This window comes from Dermacentor variabilis, chromosome 2, assembly GCF_050947875.1.
Source record: "Dermacentor variabilis isolate Ectoservices chromosome 2, ASM5094787v1, whole genome shotgun sequence".
Classification (NCBI taxonomy): Eukaryota; Metazoa; Arthropoda; class Arachnida; order Ixodida; family Ixodidae; genus Dermacentor; species Dermacentor variabilis.
In genome coordinates this window covers 182,260,622-182,283,129 of record NC_134569.1, presented here as the reverse complement: position 1 = coordinate 182,283,129, position 22,508 = coordinate 182,260,622, and the positions used below count along the sequence as shown (strand labels likewise).

Sequence of the window (22,508 nt, the reverse complement as noted above, 5' to 3'; positions counted from 1 at the left end):
GAACCGCTATGGATCCTGAATGTAGGTGGGCAAGTGAATGACAAGTGTTCCTTTGTACAAAAGCTTATTCCACTTTGCGGACTTACGCACTACTGGTCGGTACTACGCTGTTCTTTTACGCATCTTAACACCGTTGCTTTCTTTAGCTATAGTTTCCCGATTTCGCATGGTAGGCGGACAGCTATCTAATAAAGTGGAGGGTAACAAGAGTGAAGAGGAGGAGAGAGACACAAGGGCGTGGTTGGTTGGCGCAGGCGACCATGTCACGCACACGGAAGGAAGTCACACATACAGGCGCGCCTCTAGACCAGAAACCAGGATACACTTGAACACGCCGAGTACCTCATCGGGTCTCTGGGCCATATATTGAGAACCACACCTATAAGCCACAGAAAGGTTGGGCACAAAATAAAATAGTGATGTATTAATTGTTCCTCTCCCCACAACAGGCATCTTGCATACCGACGAGGTGGACACTTGGGACGGCGATGAGTTGTCCAGCGACGCCGTGTTGCAGTTTCTGAATAAGGTGAGAATGCAAACGCACAAATGTTCCAGAGCTTGCTTTTCGTCATGCGCCTTGATGCCATCAAGGAGTATTTGGTACTAATTCCTTCAGAGCGAAAAGAGTTACCACAAGAACCATTGGCGACTTAAAGAGGCCTCTTCATAAAGTTATGAAGTTACACTATATCAGTAAAAGTACGCCAAAATAATGTCTCCCTAACCATGAAATGAGGCTTCGTAAGCGAGATGAGGCGAAAAGCGAAATGTGGGTGGTGACGCCACCTTAGTGTCTCCATCCATACTTATTACCAAATTAAAGTACTAGGACGCAGTTTCATAGTGCAGGTCTAGTTTACTACTTGTCGATAGAGTATTACAATAAAATAACCATACACTAATAGTAAGTTTTCTGAATATCTGCAGCTCTAAGAACGCACAAATGCTTGAAAAATACTTAAACTGCGAATGAATAAACACCATACTGCTGTTGCGATCTCGGCGCTAAAATTCAAGACAAAAAAGTTTCAAAATAATTTGCTTCGTTGTTAGTTTTTTTTCCTAGAGCAAAAGGAAAACAGTTTAAAGGGGACTTCACGATCCTCTGTTGAGTCAATATTCTCTGGCGGCTCATTTTAGGGGGCAATTTTGTCGCTGTTATTATCATTATCCGTTTTATTCACCCTTCGACATAAGCCTTCAACATAAGCGCATACCATGCAGTGAGTACTTAAATATCGTATTATCAATAAACGGTTTTAAATAGCAGTAACGAACTACAATTTACACACTGTTTTATCAGAGGCTAAACCATTTCTACAGACGAAACACTGGTTGCGAGATGAAGTATTCAAGATGTCCCGACTAAGACAGATGCCACCACCGGAAGATCCCACTCCGCCCACATTCTCGCACGTATAACGGCACCCCAGCGCCACTTTTCCATTGAAGTAATTGTGTTAGGCAACAAGTTTGCGTGATAGCTTAACGCTTGTACTGGCGTTTCGCGCCGACATTTTAACGCTCGGTTTTCCTCCAGTATCCATAGTGCGAAATCTTATGCCTGTTCTTCATGCTGTCCGTTTCCCTCGCTCCATGCTCAAGGCGTGTTTGATAGCTTCCTACAAAATTTACTGGAGGTAGCTTTGGTGCTGCGATAGTTCAGTTGCCATGGGACTGATAGATAGTGCGTCCATCTGTCTAACCATTGTGCTTGCGGCTCCAAACAGGTTTGTGAGGTAGTTTAATATGCTTTATTTGTCTAAATTCGTATTGGTCCATTTACAACACACTCATAGTTTTTTTTTTTTCTAAACACAACAACGCAACTAGTCTCTGCACCTAATCATTGCGAATTGCTGCATTTAAAACACAAGTATACTGCTAAACGAGAAGAAAGGGGGTTAACCGAGGAGCCCGATTTTTATTAATCTTATGATATGACAAATATCTTGGTAGGAATTTATCAATATTCAAAACGACGGAGCCGTTTGCAGCCAGAAGGACGAAGCTTGGACAAATCCATCATTCCCATGGCGGCCGAAGCACCATACTGGCAGGTCACGTAAAGACACCAACACCGGAGTTCCCTCTAGTAATGTTTGTGTAGCAAATTTTGTGGGGCATACGCTTGCGGGATTTCAATATCGCAGCGTGGATGCAACGTTCCCTTCTATCCTCTGTATTGCTTTTCTTGGTGGAAATGTCATTGTTAAAGTCTCTGCGATGTGCGTATGCGTACTTTGTGCTGGCAGCGCAGTGACGACACCCCCGACTAAACGTAATTGCCCCGCTTATCGTTCTTTCTTACTACAGCGCCACTAGTGACCGAAATTAAGTTTTTGATGGTGACATTGAACAATCGAAACAACGTGGCGAGGACTACATGTAGCAGCGAGGGTGATATTGTGATACCAGAGTTCAAACCGAATGATACAGGCGCCGTTTGGTGAAGATATCCCGCAAGAAATAGATAGCGAGTGTTCCTCTATATATGTTGCACTGGGGTAACATTGTAGTCAACGCAATGGCAACAAAAAAAAATCGTAATGGACAACTTCACTGTATACATGTAGAGCACGCGTAAGTCAGATGGAGCGAGAGTTGGGCAGTTTGCGTCTCAGAATTTAAAAAAAAGTTAAGATAGTGTAAATAGAGCACTTAAGCTGTAATCGACACTGTTGATTGTTCATGTAGGATGAATCACGGCCACTCGTTCCTTCGATTCATTCGAGAAACGAAAATTGGAGCTGCGGGTGTTTTATCCATCGCAGGGCTAGTTCCACCATTCTACGCTCGCAATCAGTGCTCGCGCTCCAGCCAATATTTGTCGTCCTCGTCTCGCCCCGGAACTTAGTACGCGCTCAGCGACAGTCAGCCCACGCGGGATAACGCCAGCGAGAAGGGATTCCAGCTCGCGCTACCACACGACTGTTCATATGCACGAATACGCTTTAAGTGCTGTAACACCAGGGTGCACAATTCTTCGCACGGTCATCGAGGGTCGGGAGAGCGAAGGAAAGCAGGGAGCAACTCGGTCGGTGATGATTCGCGCAAATACGACAGTAAACGCCGCACCAGCTGCGCGACGTAATTCGTGCTGCTGCGACGTCGCTGCGCATCGCAGACGGTGCCCTTCCGTTGGGCGCTGGCTCCCAAGAAGGGCAAGGCCAAGCCCAAAAAGAAGAAGAAGCACGAGCTGACGCATGAGCAGATGAAGAGGAAAGAGGCCTACACGGAGAGCGTCGCCAAAAACCCGGTGCGCCACACACTCGGCTGCTTGCCCACCGTGGTCGGTTTCCTGTTCATGTTGCCCGTGTTCACCAAGAGGCTGTGCGAAGAGCTCACCTCGGGAGCAAAGGTGCCTCCATTTTGTTTCCTTTGCTTTAGTATTGCAAGCTGGCTGGCTGGCTCGTTGAAGCGGCTGTGTTTAACGTTTCAGGCGGCAAAGAAGAACTTGGCACTTTATTGCACTGCACAACGATTCTGTACGTTTTTAGAAGTTATATCACGTGACACTAAACGGCTCTACGTGTATGTATGTATGTATGTATGTATGTATGTATGTATGTATGTATGTATGTATGTATGTATGTATGTATGTATGTATGTATGTATGTATGTATGTATGTATGTATGTATTTGTGCAACGCAGCAACTGCAACCAAATTTACTGCAGCGGGTGTATCTCGGCCCAGTAAGGCTGCATGCTTGCTGAGGGAGCATCGTTCTCAAAAGGATCGCGTTCTCTTCACAAAAATCGGGCCCCTAGGTCTCCCTTCTTTTCGTTCATTGCATCATTCGACTACGGCAGGTTTCACGCCTTCAGGTAGCATACGAGGGTCTATTGGCCAGCTTCCTGTTCCTGCAAGTTCGCATACTAAGTTACGCCGTTGGTCAATAGGGCGATGGCTAACACTTACCGGGCAGCTCAATTAGTAGAGCAATGCACGCGCAATGCGCAGGGTGTGTGTTCGCCTCCCACAGGCGGCATGCTGTATTTTCGCCCACTTTGATTTACCCTTAGCTTATCATTTCTACACTTCGATGAAACAACCGATAATTTTCCCTGTGCCTTCAGTGCTTTCCTTAACTGTTGGCTTCATATGGCTGCGACTAACGAAAATCGGACGCCTTGGTTTGTTTTTCTCGTTCTTCTCAAAAACAGTAATTTATGCCACGTATGAGGGCTTCACTCTTGCACAAATGCCGGCTTAGTATTGCGAAATGCATTACCAAAAGGATATATATATTTGTTTGCGCCTTCAGACCTCTCAGTAAGCTATGCTAGCCCACAATTAGGCTTTTTTTTTTTTAAGTGAGAAAGGTTAGACGGAATCTGCGAGTTTAAGGGCATGCTCGTTTGAATAAGTAAGCCCAGATTACATGCGAATGCGAGAACCATTCAACAACCAATGCAATAATGTAATAATGTTTGTTGTATTTCCTCATATCCGAGTCTCATACCAATGACTCACTCCTAAAAAGTGCGGCGTACCGCATTCCAACAAACTAATCTTGCAGTCAAAGATAATGTAAACCTCGGGTCAAAGCGAAGAAAATTTAGTCACAGAGAACAGAACACGTGCAGGCATAGATCTTGCCGATTACGTACGTGTCTCCGTTTTCTGACTGCGCCTTGTTGACGTGGTTTACAATCAGTATGTGGTATCAACTCCGCAAGATACCGCACTTGTGAAAGTGAATTGTTCTTGACGAAAAGTTCGTGTCTCAAGTTGTTTTTTTTGTTTGTTTGTTTCTGTCTGATTCGATTTAAAGTTCAGCATTTGGGGCCGCGATTCCGTAGCTACCTAAACCACTCGATACTAAACCACTCTCATCATCCACTGTTCACGGTCGGCTGGTCCCATTTATCGCGAAGGGTGCCGTCACTCTGACCACCGACGAAGTGCGATAAGCGTGAAAAGGAATATAATCGGAATAGCCATCGCTACAACATCGCGGCGCAGCTCCCGTTTGTGGTCTAGGATAGCTCAAGCAGCGGCTGCATTTAGAATATTTGCGCCTGAATAATGGAAACACTGATTTCTTGCTGGATTACATTCATTTTTTTTATCAACGATTTGTGACTAGCCGATCCCGTTGGTAACGTTGGCGGAGAGCGTTTCATACCAATGCCGAAGCGCGAAAGAGGGCTACGATCGGAAACAGAGTTGTCACTCCGGCATCGGTCTTTTCTTTTTCCTCAGGAGTTGATGAGCATCAACGGCCTGTCGGAGAGTGCCTACTGGCTGGGAAACCTTATGGGCGCCTTCTTCGAGATGTTTCTCGTGCAGACGCCGCTCATAACGTTGTTTCGGTACGACCCCATCAGCGGAGCGACCGGCCTGTGGACGAAGAGCGAAACCACGGTGCTCGTCGTGTTCTTCACCATCTACTCGGCAGCCGCCTCGTGCTTCGCCATCATCATCGCCATCGTCAGCCCGAGGCGTGAGTGTTGAGACCCGCCGGCGAGTTTCCTACAAACGTTACAATTGGGGCGAGCTCCACCCTTGGATAAGCTGGCGCCACAGTCGGCGTGACGTACCATGAGGGATCACGTGGACACGGCGGCCGCGTCGGCTGCTTCGGAAGCGCCGAAGCGCGCTGAAAACGAAAGTTTAAGTCCCAGCTAGGCTGCGGTTCTGATTAAGTGGTGAAGCTTTACCTCCTTGGTGTCTGCTTGGCAACATTTGAAAATACTATAGTAGGTAGTGGCTGCCTTTGGAGGCGTGCAGCATGGTAGGCTAAGCTCGGTGCCGCAGTGCCGGACGTACGCAACGGAGCCCGGTGTCAGCCTTATTCACACGTAGCCGCAGGGCAAGGAGCTGCGTGAAGCTTGGTTCACGAAACTTAGAACCGGCAGACAGCCATCGGCTACAACTCGGGTATGCAGTAAGCACAGACGCGAGGAACATTTCCGCTACGGCGCCGGGACTGCGATGTTCGGTGAGTAGCAGAAAACGCGCACGGAGACGCTCGCCCGCGCCCGCTGCCCGGCTGATGTCAAGACGGTTTGGTCTATGAAATTGTTGATGCTAGATACTGGCAAGTTCACTGGAACCGAAAGGGAGCGGTAAGACGCACATTAAAAAAAGGCATGGCATATGGTCATGTTTGTGTTATGAATTAATGCACTGGATTACGAAAAAGGGAAATCGCACGCTGAGAAGATGGACACACATACAGTGCGACGCAACTTGAGAAATAATATTGAAATGTCCAAGAATTTAGAAGACAAAAAAAGATTGATTTGTTGCGACAGCACATCGCAGTCGCCGTAGGCGTCGAAGTCTCTATAACGAAATTATTTTTGAACAGTTCTGATGCTGGTTGCTAGTGTACAGTCAAATACTCATATGCTGCGGCCTAAAGCTCACGACATGGTGCGAAAACGCGCTCACAGCAAAAGCAAAACCTTGTGCGCGGACATGCATGCACATGCGCAGTCGGCTGCTGCGAAGCCGTGCGATCGCTGCAATGACGCTTCATTCTGTTATGTTCCATTTGGTTATACAGACAGCCCACCATAAGAACATAATTCACGTGGTTTGCTCTCAGGGTTTGGCTACCTTTCACGCACGAAGCCCGTTCGGGAGACTCCATCGCGGCGACCGCGCGCAGTGACCTTCACGCACGTATTCGGTAAAGAGATAGCGTCTGTAAACGATTCTGTGCTTTCAGTTTGCCCAAGATTATTATGTCGACAGTCAAAAGTTCCTTCGTTTTGAGAGAACTTACATAAATGTCCCGGAGAGCTGCTGCGCGGTACTTTTATTGGCCGCCGTAAGCGAAACCTATGAGGAGCGCGCCGCGTGATCCCTCTACTACACAAGGGAGGCACTTCCGGCAGATGGCGACTCCGTAAGTCCTAGCCCCCAATAGCGAGATCCCCTGCTCCACGATCGTTCGGGTGCCATTGGAATTATGATTGTCTGATCACGAATTTGTCTGATCTTTGCGCTTGTGGCTTGAAACGGTTCTTTTTTTTTAATTTTTACTACGCTTTATTTACCTTATTGGGCTAAATTTTTAAGCAGCCTTATGGCGATAAGAATCTGCGCAAATGCATAATATCTTCAAATTGTCGCATTTACAGCGCAATTGTATGTTGAAAATGTTGCAGAGTCAGAAAGCCGCTTCAGTCAAGTAGGGCAAAGTTCAGGCGAAGCCTTGCGCCAACCATCATTTCCATGATGGCTGAACCGCCATCCACGCAGCGCCCACTGACACTAGCGCCTATGTTCTCTCTGTTTTGTTTTTGTTTATTTAAACAAATGGCTTATGCCTGCTGGGTTTCTTTCTCTTTTTTTGTCTTCTCGTGGCACCGCGTACCGGCTGCTTTCTTTGATTCCCTGTTCATCCAAAGCTATCACGAAAGCAGAAGAGTTTATCAGCTTCGCATAGATCACCAGCCTTTGCACTAAACACTTTCTCAAAGCGAATTATAAGACGAAACTCCCTGGTATCATTAGAAACTGCGTTCATTAACAATGCGATCATTAGCAAAGGAAGCATGTCTACATTTGTAACTATCTGTAGTAACCTGCGCTCCAATATGCATAGCCAAATGATTGTCTTATTTTTGTTTACATCTGCATATTTACAATGATTTGTTTATAGTGTCTTTTTTTCTTTAGCTGCCCCAATTAAAAAAAAGATTGGCTGTGGCATTGCCATTGTCCTCAATTTCAAGCACAAAGACCATCTTTGTCCAACACATTGAGGAAATTAGACGTTCGTCCTCTGAGTGAACAGGCAGTACTAGAGCACCGTATCCACCGATCATCGGCTCAGAAGGCAGTAAAGGCACTTTTGTGCTTTCTCAGAACTTCTGGTTTGCGCGAGCGGCTTTAACTCAAGTACTGTCCGTACACGTTCCTACACCTTCTCTCTCTGCCCTTTCTCCCTTCCCCGAGAGTAGAATAGCCAACCAGACTCTTGACTGGTTAACATCCCTGCCTTCATATATATTCCCTTCTCTCTCTCTCTCTCTCTCTCTCTCTTGCGTGTGGCAGATAGCATAGTTCGAATTCTTCAGCTAAATCACTCGATGAGGCGGCCCTATACTTCGGCGAGAACTCAAAGTGCCTAATTGAATAATTAACGTAACTAATTATCTTTGTAATTCCTATACGGCACATATTGTCGCAGCCTAGTAGGAGACGGCAAAGCCGGTGTAGAGGACGTATAAAAGCACTTTATCAGAACAGTCAACGCGACGTCGTTGTCGTCTCTGTTTTTCTACCCGCGTGGTGCCTCAGCGTCGTTTTCATCGCCTGGCCCATACCCGCGGCGACCGTATAGGATGTGGCAATATATCAATCTACGAATTGCAACTAGTGAATTTGCGATGCATATCGACATGGAGTGAATTCTGAGGATGGCACCAGCTTCGGAATATGGACCATCAAGCTTGAGGTAAAAACGTGCTGCCGTTCAACTTACTTTTTTTAGGAAAACGTTGTCTTATGCATTGAAGCGCAAAAGTAACCAGAACGCCAATGCATTTCATCGGACACTTCGAAAATTATCTGCAGTTCTGAGAATCCGTTTTATGGGAATTCGTTTTAAGAGGACACGCCTTGCGAAAACATCGGCTACAATTCGTAAATTCAAATATGTGCCGTAATGTAATTAACTAAACAGTTAATTGGTGTAATTACGTTACTTGCTCCTTTTGATTCCTTTGGCCTATGGCCGCCTCATCGAATAATTCATATCAAGGCTGAGAATCATGCTTTCTCCCACTGGCATATTTTTTTTAAATTTCATGTAGCTAAAAAAAAAACATAACCGACTTTTAGGCCATGGTCATTGGTTCATACCTTATTTCAGCGGGACCTCCATTTTCCCTGAGCGCCTGAATTTCGCGGACCCCTTACTATAAAAAAAGATTCTACAAGTAGTATTTTTCACTGGCTATGGGAACGAATTATCAAGGATCGTGCATACCCTTGGAGGGACAACGAAACTGTGTCCGAGTACACATTCCCATTTGCCACATGAAGGCATAAACTTGTTGGCTCTGTTTCTGCATCATCGATGCACACAAATTCAACACAAGTGGCTGTCCACCTCCGTTCACATTGAGATTAACGAACTCTTGTGTTCGTTTCATCTTGATTGCAAGGCTAAGCTAATCAGCCATTCATTGTGCAGGTTCGATGTTAGAAGAGCTGCAGAGCTCTTGAGCCGTCGAACTTGCTTTCTTTTCTGAACAAAAAAATTTTCTTTAAATGGCAAACTTTATTATCAGAAACTACTCGAAACAAAGATGTCCTTTCGTATATTTCACATTTTAACACTGTTATACTAGAAGCCAAATATGCGCAGTAAGGACTGTTCATATTTCCGAAGAATGTCGGTAGTGGCGTCTTTTATTGTTTGGGGTTTTTATTTAAAACGTGAAAATAAATTATGTAGATCTAACGCGCCTGTTGGAATCTACGTGAAGCGGGTAATTGAATGCTATACGACCTAATACGACGCGTACAAATACGTGCATGTCTACATATAATGGGACGTGCAGTCTCATGCGGTGTCTAAGTTGATGCGCTACACCGTTCTGAAGCTATGTTGAAATGCTAAGACACTGTAAAGCGAGCTTCGTTTCTAAAATCTTTCGTGTTTTCCTAGCGAATATCGCGGCCATCCTCACTTTCATTGTGATGGTGATGACCCTCATCCTGCCCATTACCATCCTGGCGGTATCCGGAGCCACCCTCTTGGACAGGAAGGAACCTCCGAACCCTTACAACTTAATCTACCAGGCGGTGTGCCTCTTGCCGAACGTCGGCTTCGCCTACGGCATCACGCTCATCTGCGAGAGCGAAGAACTGGGTGAGTTGCGTTTTTCTTGCAAGTATGATTGAACTCCGCGATTGTAGTTGAAGGCAGTAATTGTAGCCCCACATTCATGTTTCTCCAACCTAACTTCTTCCAGGAGGAGGAGAAAAAAAAAACACTTTTATTGTCCAAGCTTTTTAGGAGGCCTCCCTTCATATTCCTATCTGTGAACTTAAGACAGTGCGCGAACAACCTTTTGCGTGCCAGAAACAAACCTTACAGCGTCAATGGATATCGATGTTTAATGCGCGGCGTTCCAGTGTTATGAACACCCCACGACGCTTCGAAAGCTTTTGTTATACAAGTTCGCGGTTTTGCGCGCTTGGTGAGCATTAAAGATACCGGTGTTTTGTAGTGGGCTGGTACCGTCTTGCGCGTGAAGCGTGCTGTGGGAAAAGCGCTTCACGTGGGTCAATTATGTCGACGTTTCTACATGGATGCCGTTTTTTTGGAGGAGCTGTAATAGCAACGTCATAACTTCCCAAGTCTTACTGCACTGTATTTCGTTGGCCTGGCATGCTTCGGAATATCTTTTAATACAATTAACGTAGAGAAAATGCACCACTTCGTATTCTGGCCGCTCTGTGTTGGTGTTTTTTTTTTTGTCTCCTTTATATGCGAGCTGAATGAGTATACGACGGTCGCAAACTTTGTACCATCATGCATATCGCAGAGTACCTAAATCTCATCTATTTCTGCATAATTATTGAACGAGTCATTTCGGTAGCTTTAGATCTGCGTTATCTGGCATCAATACCACACAGAATGGTCGCTGCCACACATGTTCCGAAACGGCCGCAGCCTACGCACGTATAGATCAGCGATAACTCCCAGCAGCATATCCTGGCATTGCGCATTGAGCTGTACACGCTTAAGCGTTCTCTACAGTTAATGCGAATGACATCGAAAGTATGCATTAGTGTGTAAAACGCCAGCACCCTCTTCTTTTCTTTTTTTTTTTCACAAACGCAGGATTGCATGCATCAGCACTTGAGTTGGCACACGGTATGAAGGAACAACGACGGCCGCGGCATAGCTGAAACGATTCTGGCAATCCGCGTTCCTGTATTTTGTTGTGCTTTTTCCCGCTGTCAGTGCTGAGGATTACCTCAGCAGGACATTCCGTTCGCAGCCGCTCTACCAATTAAAAGGAGCACGCGGCTTTCGGCACACGCATCACCATTTCGAGCGAAGTTACGTGTCGTTTATCTCCCTCAGCACTACCGGATATCGTATCTAATAGAAGTGCCTCATTATTCAGGCCCCCTTATAATCGCGATCCGCTTCGCAGTTCCCCCCACATTAATATTTTTTGCGTTCTAATAGTTCTTTCTTTTTCGAGCACTGACGTCCGACATGCCCCTTAAGTCCTGGCAACGTGAATAATTAATGAGCCCCGGTACACGTGGCCATTTCGCTTCTCCCTGCGGGGCTGCGAGCTGGAGACTTCGCGTGCGACTTACTTCGGCGCTCAGCTGCGGAGACGGCGCTCCGGCACAAAGCCCTTGTGGGTGACCGCTGCCTTGGGACGCGTGCAGGAGAAGGCATCACGTGGAAGAACTTCGCGTCGCACAGGACCTTCCACCAGCTGTCCCTTCGCAAGATCTCCATCGCCTTGCTCACGTCGTGCTCCGTGAGCTTGGCCCTGGCCTGGTACCTGAAGAACGTCTGGCCCTTCGGCTACAGCTTCCCCAAGCCGTGGTGGTTTCTCGTGATGGTAGGCAACTGACCCTCGGTGTGTTTCAATGTTTGCCGTAGACGGCTAAATTGACGGCTGACCCTACGGCGGCCGTGCGAAGCCGATCGTTCCGGTTCTGATGAAGCCGGTCGAAGAGAGAGCTTTGCGAAGACATTATCGAAAAGAAAAAAACGATGTAAGCTGCTATGGCTGTCCGTTCAAGGTTGGGGCTGAGAAAAATGCTTGAAACTCGGCAGGAAACTCGTCTGCACACTAGAAAATGCTTTCTTTTCATGCGCCTGATTTAAGCAACGTTGTGTTATTCTGTATCATTTTGCACAATAATAAAGTTAAACAATCAATCGCATTAATATGCATTAATATGGACTTTTCCATGTTCTTTATTTTTTTCGAAGCTCGTAGACTGTCTGCAATGCCGACCAGGATTGAAACGCATACTCTGTTTCGTCGGTGTGTTGTACCGAAGGCCCGAGTATGCGGACGCGGGGTCTGCACGAACAAGCGCTCAGCGTGATCGCTCTAGGACAATTAAGTTATTTTAGACAGTTATAGACAGCGAAAAACAATTGCGTTTTCGGCGGAAGTCACTTGCAATAAACGCTTACGGAAAGAGGCGTCCGACGTGTCCCTAACGCTGAGGTTGTCAAAGAAGGTTGCGGCACCATCTAGATGCAAAAGCGCAAAGTTCAAGCAAACGAAATGTTACGCTAATTCATTGTCGTATCCGATGTCATGATGCCATTGTTAAGACCAGTTTTACAAAGGCCGTCTGCTTTTACAGCCCAAGTACTGGGGTCTCTATAGAAGCGCCGGCATCTCGGCGGAAGACGCCAAGGGGATTAAGGAGGACCCCAACCTGTTCGAGCCCGTGGCCGACACGTTGGAGCCAATCATTGTCCTTTACAAGCTTAATAAGGCGAGTGAATTGCACGAAGTGACATAAGTATGAGCTAGTAGGTAATGCATTCAGTGGTATGTAGTGTAAATGTGGGCATGCAACAGGACAGGAAATACTAAGAGTCAGCACTAATGCCAGATGAACGGTTTATTGCACGCGCTCAGTATTGTATGGCATCGTACAACGCATTCGAAAAAAACGTTCCACCCTCTGGTGCTCATCTTTTACCCAAACATTTGTTATGTGTCTTGCTTGTGTCTTGCGCGTCCGATACTTCTCTATTAGGAACGCAGTAGCATGATGAAACGCGCATGTAGTTCTTGCCCTGAAAGTACTCGGAGCGAAGTATTAGAAAACGGAAGCGCTCGCGAGATTATTGGGCCTCTTCGTTTATCCTGTCCCGGAATATCCGCAAACCCTCTGCGGCTTGCGGTCTGACTATCCCTGACCGAAGGGCATGGCACAGCCACGTTATCCAGCTGTCTGGACTGTTGGAAGTTTCGCTCGAAAGCACCGTGACTGGAACTCCCTCCTGGCTGTCATCGTCTGCTCATAGCTAAGCCCATTAACCAGCGAATTCATTAGTGTGGTCTCCGAGATGTTGGCCTCCACGTGGCTGACGCAACCATGGAGCTTGCATAGTGGAATCGCTTCCTGAGCTTATATAACGTGCTCGGAAAGCACAAGTTACGTCGCGCTCTGGCTACTTGTGCCGCTTAGCCACTGTAATTAAGCTAGCTCATTGCCTGCAAAATTTAGGCGGAATTCTCACACGAACGTAAGCAATATCGAGATCTTGCCACGTTGCTGTTCACGCAGAAAGCACCTGCCAAATATCCTGAAACTCGTGAGACCATCTACGAAACGTCAGACGGGCATCCAGAAAGAGCGCGCGTGCACCCTCTTCTAACTCTGCGCGTCAAAACGCAAACATTCGAACTTGGCAGCAAAATGGATAATCGACGAAGCTCCGACAGTGTATACCGGCCCAGCCACCAGCGTGCAATAGCCACATTCTGTATTCTATCACGCTTCTTCGCACACCAGCTTCACTCACCTGAAAAGCGATATCCACGTGTTTACTACACATAAAGCAACGAGCATGACAAATTTAGCGAAAAGCATCAATAAAAGCAAGCTTGTGCGCCTCATCGCTGTGCTTGTCTCAAAGAAACACGGGAAAGTTTCCCAGTTTCGGCAACTGCGTATTTGGTGACCGGACGCAAGGGAAACTGACGATCGCGGCTCAATCTTGCGCGCGATAGGGAGGAAAGCAGGGAGGCAGGCCTGGAGGGAGAGGGGGCAGCTTCGACCAAGCCAGCAAGTGCGTAGTTCACACGGCCGCGCGCGGAAGCACGCGCCGTATATTGAAAGGTGTCTTCAGACGGCTCATACGCGCGCTCTGTACGCGCTGTGTTCTCGCCGCTTCTGAGTCGAAGCGATAGACAGCACGAAGGTCATTTCGCTCGCTGCTCCAGCCGCGCTTGCACACACCAGTGTTTTCACAACGAGGAGGAGGAGGAAAAAACTTTGTTTTGCAAAGGAATTTGGGACCTCCCAGGCCCCCTGGGTCCCCGAACGACCCCACTGCACTCAAATGTTCACGAGTGTCCATCGAGTGTGAGCTGTTCATGTTTCCTTGCGCGCGCTTATGCCATGCTTTTTAATTCAGTCAGTAAGTGAACGTTTCCGAGTTTATACGGCAAATTACCGTCTTTACTTCGCATAGCTGTCGAATAATTTACTATCGCAATCGACGATTCGCCTTTCGGGCGAATTTGCTACTTTTTCAGGTAGCCGTCGTTTGTAGCTGCTTGCGCTTGTCCTAACAAAAATCTGGTGACAGCTCCGAGTATCCTAGGAAAGTCCGCGAGATCCGGTCCGCAAAAAACGAACTCAATTCTGGCAGCTCTTGGACTGGTGAGCGGAGCTTCCGAAGCTGTCAGAGCAAAATTGAATGTGGCCCAGCAGTCCCAAGGAATTCAGGACTGGCACGGACTGATAATCTAAGAGGCCCATTGTTCGTGGGCAAGATAAGCCACAAAGAATGACCATGTCTTAGAGAGCAGTAAAAAGATAAGGGAAGAGCAACACAATATAGATTTAATTCCTGCAAAAGTACTCGTCCCAAGCCGCTTTCGAGAAGCAGGATTTTTTTTTTAATTAGCGAACACATCTACAGTTGCAAGCTATTCTCGCTTCTGCTGTTTATCTGAAATGCTTCTGTGAATTTTCTAGTGCACGCTTGTTTAACCAACGTTCTTAGCCAGCATCTGTGCTATAGCGAACATCGGCTCACAACTAACGCACACGCAGTGTACGGTAGAGCATGCACAGGCTCTGACTTGACCCGAAAGTCTGGGCCCGGCCCGGCCCGGCCCGGCCCGGCCGGCGGGCCGGGCTTGGGCCGAGTGAACAAGAATTGAGGCATGTCCGGGCTCGGGCCTCAGTCAGGTCCATACATATGAGACCAAGGTATGCTACTTGGCTGGATGTGCTATGCTATCTTTAAGTAGCGAAATTACGACTGTAAAAGTACGCCCGTAATTTGGGTCGACGATGCCCTTCGGTGTCCGATAATACCGATGCATGAAAACCACGCGGCCACGGTAGCTGCGCACTCCACAGTTTAATACACATTAACCCCTTCGGTATCTGGGTAAACGTTCCCTGTGGCCATCCGTGCCCAGTTACGCCATGCATTTTTTCGTCATCACGACGAATTGTTCGTCTTCCCGCTCGATTGTTGAACATGAAAGTGGGGTTCAGCATAGGCGTTACCTTCAAAGGAAGCGTTACTTACCAAATTAAAGCGCTTGCATAACTTACACGTGCCTCCTTTCTCGCTTTTTTTTTTCAAGCCGCACGTCGTCTGTCTCTAAAGAACATGAGTTTATGGAATCCAATACTTTTGCATTTCGCACGCCTTTATCCCAGGTAGCACAAAAGAGATACGTAACGTTTTCGTAGCGTTTATCCAAGACGATAAAAACGGGTTAAAGAAGACACGAATGAGAGAACTTCGGCGGGAAAACGTCGGATATCTCTGCTAATGTCCGGCTTAATTACTTTCTTGAGAAGATCTAGAACAGGTCTGCAAGACGTATTCGAAAAGCTGGTCTAGAAATAGGATTGGGAAAGACACAAGTAATCCCTTTGCCAAAACTATTCGTAACCAATTTCTAAACGTTTTTAGGACGTTATCAAAAAGCTGGTCTAGAAGTGGTCTTGGAAGGTTTACGATCATCTGAAGCTAATTTTCGCGGGTGACGGGCGCGTGAGACATCGTTGTTCAAAACACGCGTTTAGTTTCGCCTCACGCGACTGGCCTATGCCGCGCAGACGTCGTCAGCCGCACCCGTTGGCACGGCCTAGGCCAATCGCGTGAGGTGAAACTGATCGGGCGTTTCGAACAACGATCTCCAATCGCGCCCCAGATGAGTAGAAGCGTCGGTGTTGACTGTAAGAGCCATGGCGCAGTGCCAACCCCGCATGGCCGGCGCATCCTCTACCAAGTCGCACGAAAATGAGCCTGTTAGGAATAATAAATCCTTAATACCGCCTTTAGTAAGCTACGATGCTTACAACCACAATGGGAATGACATCCTGCAAAGAACAAATGGCCACGTCTTGGCAGGTGGCCAGACCAAGCCCTTCATGCCAAGAGTGCATGAAATGAGAACATTGTGACAAAGCAAGAACACTTTATTAAAATGTAATGCTTATGCAAGGTTCGAACAAACTGTGTGAGAAATGCAAATAGAAATAAAAGTACATCAACAATGACAAAAGTCGCAGAAAGGATTCTTAATGAACTCGAAAGTGAACATTCACTAGCACATAAACAAAATTCCAAGTACACATACAGAAATGAACAGAAAAACCTGGAGTGTACTAAAGTGTCTAATTTATCATAGTAAAGTGCGCGTGCTATTAAATGGTCTAGAGTTATGCAGAAGTGACATCGGAGCGAATGGAAGAAGTAGACTGAAAAATGCAAGAGCATGAATTGGATGGTAACTGCCTCCAAGCAATGTTACCAATCATCTAGAAGCTTGAAAAGAGCACAAAAAGAAATACCACCGCATACCATCATAAAACAATCCTGTGACAGAAATAAAAAAAAATGGGAACAATGCAAAATTGGAAATATTGCCTTTAGGATATATCAAAGAAGGTAATGGCGAGAAAAAAATAACCATACAACAAAAAAGCAATAAAGTGAAATTAGTAAAGAATACTTAAACGGGGGATTCAGTGTAACAAGTGAACACTACTGTAGTACAGCGAACGATGAGACAGTAATGCTGCATCTTGCCACTCCAGAACGTGAGAAATGAATATGCAAGCCTCATATTAGAAACTTACATAAACTTGGAAATAAACTGGAATGCACTGGAAGCTGCATTTGTGCAACAAAGGAAGCAATGGTGATAATAAATAGTAAGTGTTTTATCTAAAAAGCCCTTTACAAGAGGCAAAGTTGTACCTCTCTGGCAAAAAATAAGTTGCAACGAATAATTTGCAAACCAGCAAATACATTAATTAGCACACTGACATGTCACACTTTGCGCACATCTCCAGTCTCCTAAAGTAAAAAAAAGCACTCTGAATGAGAAAAACGTTTAACACATGTAGCCCAGAGCAAATTCTTTGCCAGTTCACTCACACTTTCACATCCAAAAACATTTGCCACAAAGTCCAGGCACAGTTCCACTGATGTTTACCAATTCACCCCCACTTTCACGTCCAAAAATATTTGGCACACAGTCCAGGCAGAGCTTCATAGATAAACAGCTTGAGAGCACCCTACTGATTATTGTGCAGTCCCGCTGCTGGAAATAGAACTGCCGCACATGCTGGTAGTGGTTTCAATCTAGACACACTTGCTGCCCTGGACAGGTATGTTCAGATATCTGCACTGGTGCTCTAGCTATTTTGTCGAAGTAGACACATTGATGCACTACGCTGGTAATTGAAATGTTTTGAATGCACAAGTATTGGCTTCACCAGAAAGACTTGCCCACATACCACCACTGGCATATATATGCACTTGCTCTTCACTCAGTAGCATTGAACTTAAAGTGTTCCCTATGTGGGAGCCATGTGTAAAACCGGTGTCACACGACCACTCTCGATCGCGATCAAGCCCGATCCGGATCGAAATTATCGATGCGACTGGCTCACTCTCGTGGCTTGCGCAGAGGAGCCATCACGACCGAGAAATTCGATTTGTAACGGACTGGATAGCGGCTAAGAGAGCCCCGTGTGAAACCGTACGCTAGGAAAATGTGTTGCACAAGGACAAAGAACTGCGACATGCCCTGTTGTGCGAAGCGCGCGAACAGAACACATGTATATATATATTAAAACAAAATTAGAGGACGCTTAAGCTTCGCCTTCAAGAGTGGAACGCGACAGCGTTCCCATCGACCCGCCAAGGGGTGTAAGACAATGCGCTACGGCGCAGGGATCACTTACGAGGCGCCCCGCATCGGACTTTGCGCCCACCTATCACACGGAGAGCGTCGAGCAACGCAGCGTTCGGCGCGGCAACGAAACGTGCGCCTGAGCAAACGGAACGAACCAAAGAACTCGGTGTCTCGGAGGGGGAAACGATCTACGCCTGCCAAACGTCGTGATCGGCACGGGCAGAGAGATAGATAGATAGTAATCTAAAGGAAGGAACGGCGCTTGATTCTGCAACCCGCGTGGGAGCACGGCGAAGCGTCTTCAGGGGAGAGGGAGTCGGGGCTGCGACGCGCCTGGCACCGGTCCACGCAAAGCCCCAATGCGCGCATGGCGCGCCACATGTCGGGGCAGCGCCGTACATTGAGAGGAGGGGGTCTTCTATGCTTGCCGCAAGATGGCTCTGCGTGTGCGGTAAGCGCAGAAGAAATGTAGAGGAAACGTACTTCGCTACTCGTGTAAATGCGACTTCTTTAAGTTACATGCTCATAATTACCGATATACACCGCAGTATAACTTTCTACGGCAAATTTTTAAGGCAACAGCGCGTTCACTAGAAGCGCGTTTGTACCGCTTTCACGTATCGAACTCGTGGCTCAGTGGTAGCGTCTCCGTCTCACACCCCGGAGACCCTGGTTCGATTCCCAACCAGCTCATCTTGGAAGTTTCTTTTTATTTATGAAGTGCCTGCCGTGATTTCTCGCTCACGGCCAACGCCGCGGACGCCGACACCGGCTTTTCTGCGACACGAGCTCCTTAACGCTATCGCGTTAAAACTGCGAGAGCGCTTCGCGAACTTAATGCGCACACATGGCACCCGCACGAACTCGGCAGGCCGCCATAAAGCGCGAAGGGCGCACAGCGTACATTCCGACACATGTCCCAAACTGCAAACAATCGTACTACCTAAAGCATACAAGTTATTTTATACCAAGGGCATGCTCGACTCACGTATGCAGTATGCACAAGCGAATTATGCAGCGTACATGCTGTATCCATTCGCCAAATAGTAAAATTGATAACAAGCACAAAGCTACAAGGGACTCAATACATTACTACCATTTGAGGCGTCAAATAAAATCGAATTTGGCCGTTTCATATATTGGACACAATATATGGACACACGTGGTACACGGTAATACCATGAAATACCCATCACGTGGGTAAAGGGGGCGAAAACGCAATCGAGAACCTGAAGCGCAAACGATAAAAGCACGGTATGGTGCACGCAAAATTCTGTCAGTGCGCTGTAGCGCGAGGGAAGAAAATAGGGTGAGCGCTTGACCTCACCTTTTGGGATACCGCACTAGTAGTGAATCATTAAAAAAAAGCCTGTTTGAACCAGTTCCCTTGTCTGCAACACTCTTGCTAAACGGGAGACTAAAATACCACGATGATGGCTCTCTTGCGGAGATCGGCAAGGTGCGCACAGACAGAAATTTTGCCGCCTTCGCATTCTGCAAAATGCTTTCTTGTTAGGATCACGCATAGCGGCCGACCCCGACGCTAGGGACACACAGGCACGATTTCGTCCCTCTAACTTTAGTCCTTATACTGCCCTTAACGCCTTAATTACAGCGTCAGTGAAAAGGCGCCTCACATAACATGACAGTGAACTTGAAGAGCTGATTAGTGCCCTCCACTCCGCGCCCTCCAATTGAAAACACTACTGATTTCCAAATTAAACTACACAAACAGATCGCACAACCCAAACTAATCACAGAACGTCGTTTTCTTGACGGCAAAACCCTGCAACACTTACATGACAAAGGGCAGCGGCAGCACATTCAGAACAGCCGCTATCATACCACAGCGCAATGCAAGTGCGATAACGTTATTATGCCCGGCTCAAACAGATCGCACAACCCAAACTAATCACAGAATGTCGTTTTCTTGACAGCAAAGCACTGCAACACTTACATGACAAAGGGCAGCGGCAGCACATTCAGAACAGTCGCAAACAGACCATAGTGCCATGCGAGTGCGATAACGTAACTATGCCCGGCTTCACGAATAACGTGGCCGCCTTGATCAAATAACAATTGAAAACACTACTGATTTCCAAATTAAAACCACACAAACATATCGCACAACCCAAACTGATCACAGAATATCGTTTTCTTGACAGCAAAACACTGCAACACTTACATAGTAAAGGGCAGCGGCAGCACGTTCAGAACAGCCGCAAACACACCACAGCGCAATGCGAGTGCGGTGACGTGACGACGCCATGACGACGCGACTATGCCCCGGCTCGCCCGGCTGCCCGGCATCACGAATCACGTGGCCACCTTGGTCACATGATTTGACGACGGTATCGCCACCTTGCGCAAGGTTGGATCGCGTTGATGGGTTGTTGAATATTGTAGAAGCCGCTAAAGAGGCTGACGCGCCGTGGCGTGGCGGTGGCGTTTTGAGTCGTTTGCAAAACGTATTCACCCCTCGTTTTTAAGCTGTCTGGCTTCCAACGTTATCAAAACGTATTCACCCCTCGTTTTTAAGCTATCTTGTTTGGAACGTCTTTGATGCGTCGATTTTGGTCAAAAATCCGTTTCAGACGTTGAATCCCTTAATACGACGTTTTCAAGACTTTGTGTGCTACCTGGGTAGTAAGCACAGTTAAACCGCACTCTTTATGAGCGAGAACTAAAGACGAGTTGTTCCAGAGGTTCGTAACTGTGCCATTCAGATCATACGCGTTGACGCGTGTTGCAGTTCTTTCACGCTCATACACGCTTTCCGAGGTGCATCTGTCAGCCTCAGCATTAGGACTGCCACTACGAATCCTCCTCCCTGTGGCTAGAACTTCTGGCGCCGTCTAGCTCCGTTAAGCGAGGAACTTCAGCCCCTGGCTGAGAACCTTGTTCACGTTTTCTGGAACATGGGCATTTCCAATGGTGTGGAAGGCCTTCCGGGCAGCTGCGGACTTCTTTGAGGTCAATTCCGCGGAGGATGCAGAGCTTGGAAGCACAGAAACTCTGTCGTGCTGTCCGGCATATATACATGAGCACTACAGCCATTGAATGCGGGCTGGTTTCCGTTCCGCAGCTTGGTGTTCACTCAAAGGAAGAGGGTCTCCTTGCAAAGGCCAGCCCCATGTGAATAATATGACACGCGACCGCAACGAGCGACAGCCTCGAGCGACGAAACGGGCAGTTGCGCGAGCAGATTGCTCGTTCTTTTCCTTCGATTGCTCGGCTCTGGAAATCTAAAATTCGTTGCTCGTCGACCGGAAGTACTACGAGCGACTAGCCAATGGGGCGAACGAAGCTGGAACAGAACGTACTTCAGTGACATACTACCGGCTGTCGCAAGGAGTGAGCAAACGACCGAATTTTGAAACGTGCAAAAATAAAAATGAAAGCTGCCCAAACACCTTGAGAAATATTCTATGCTTATGCTCACACGAAGCTAAATCAGCTTAATTTATTATAGCGTGCGTCACGCCAGTTTTGGTGCGTATTTGTTGCCCTCATACCGGCAACGCCGCGGACACGTCGCTCAAAGTCCTCGCTCGCGTGTGTTCGACTCGTGCACGAGTCGAACACACGGCGACAAGCGACGCATTGGAGATAGTTGTCGCGTCCACTCGTCGCCCAAGGGCGACGAGCGACCATCATCTCTAACGCGTCGCTTGTCGCCGTCGCGCGCAAGATCGCTTGCATGGGGTATGCAAGCAACTTCATGTAGCAACTGTTGTAGCTATGACTTCGAAACTTCGCACACTAATATTGTGCGACCAAACGAAGCCACGAACGCGTCACACAACAGTAATGTATCACGTGGTAGCCGTCCTTTCCGAAGGCAGAACATAGAGCGAGAGCGGCACACGGTGATTAGCGGCAATAAACAATCAGTTGTTACTGGAGCTATGTTTTCGTTGTCTTTATAGTCTTGTGTGTCCCGTTTGAGCTAAATGCATTGTACTGTCCGCGCGCTACAGCTCTCGCATGCGATAATATTCTTTCTCGAGTCGCTATCTCTCGCTTGTCTGTGGAGAATGAACCATCGAGCACCTGTTCCAAACTTCTAGAATTCATGCTGTTGATTTCTCAAATCAAAGTTCCAGCCTCACTTTACCTGCAGTGAAAGCGTTAGCTGGAGCAGTTAGGGTAGCAACTCTTGTAGGAATAATCCAAGAGTGAAGTCATCCGTGAGCTCGGGCGTTCCTCAAGCGTTCTAATTATCGCAATCAAGAGCTTTACTTGTTATCCTCTTGGTAACAATCTTGGTAACAAGAATCTCGGGCAAAGCAGCCTTCAGGAGCGCTTCAATACACGGCTGTAGAGCATCAATCGGAACCTCTATTCTCACTGCAACTATGTTAAACTAAAGCATCAAGAGTGATATCCCCTTGCTAAATGTTATTTAATCTATACTTCGCAGCTTTCTGACCCCCTGTGGAACGCACGCGATCTGTAGTACTTATTTGTCCCTTCCAACTAATGAGCCACCGGCGCAGATAAGGCTAGTTCTAGTGAAGCTGTGACTGCTGCTCATGCGGCGGGGAGTAACTCGTGAATTAGGTATAAAATCTAGGATGATATTTCTGCCTACCGAAGTGTAGTATATTACTTCCAGCATATGACC

At 47.2% G+C, this 22,508-nt stretch overlaps 1 protein-coding gene across 2 annotated transcripts in view; it reads left to right on the top strand.

Moving 5' to 3' along the window:
* LOC142572989 (phospholipid-transporting ATPase ABCA3-like) overlaps positions 1–22,508 on the top strand; it is a 124,898-nt gene that overhangs the window by 5,287 nt on the left and 97,103 nt on the right. For both annotated transcript variants that reach the window (XM_075682475.1, XM_075682474.1), the window contains exons 3-7: positions 450–529; positions 3,131–3,364; positions 5,214–5,454; positions 9,643–9,846; positions 11,391–11,569. In XM_075682475.1, coding sequence (XP_075538590.1) covers positions 450–529; positions 3,131–3,364; positions 5,214–5,454; positions 9,643–9,846; positions 11,391–11,569 — 938 coding nt within the window. The remainder of the gene's footprint in view (positions 1–449; positions 530–3,130; positions 3,365–5,213; positions 5,455–9,642; positions 9,847–11,390; positions 11,570–22,508) is intronic.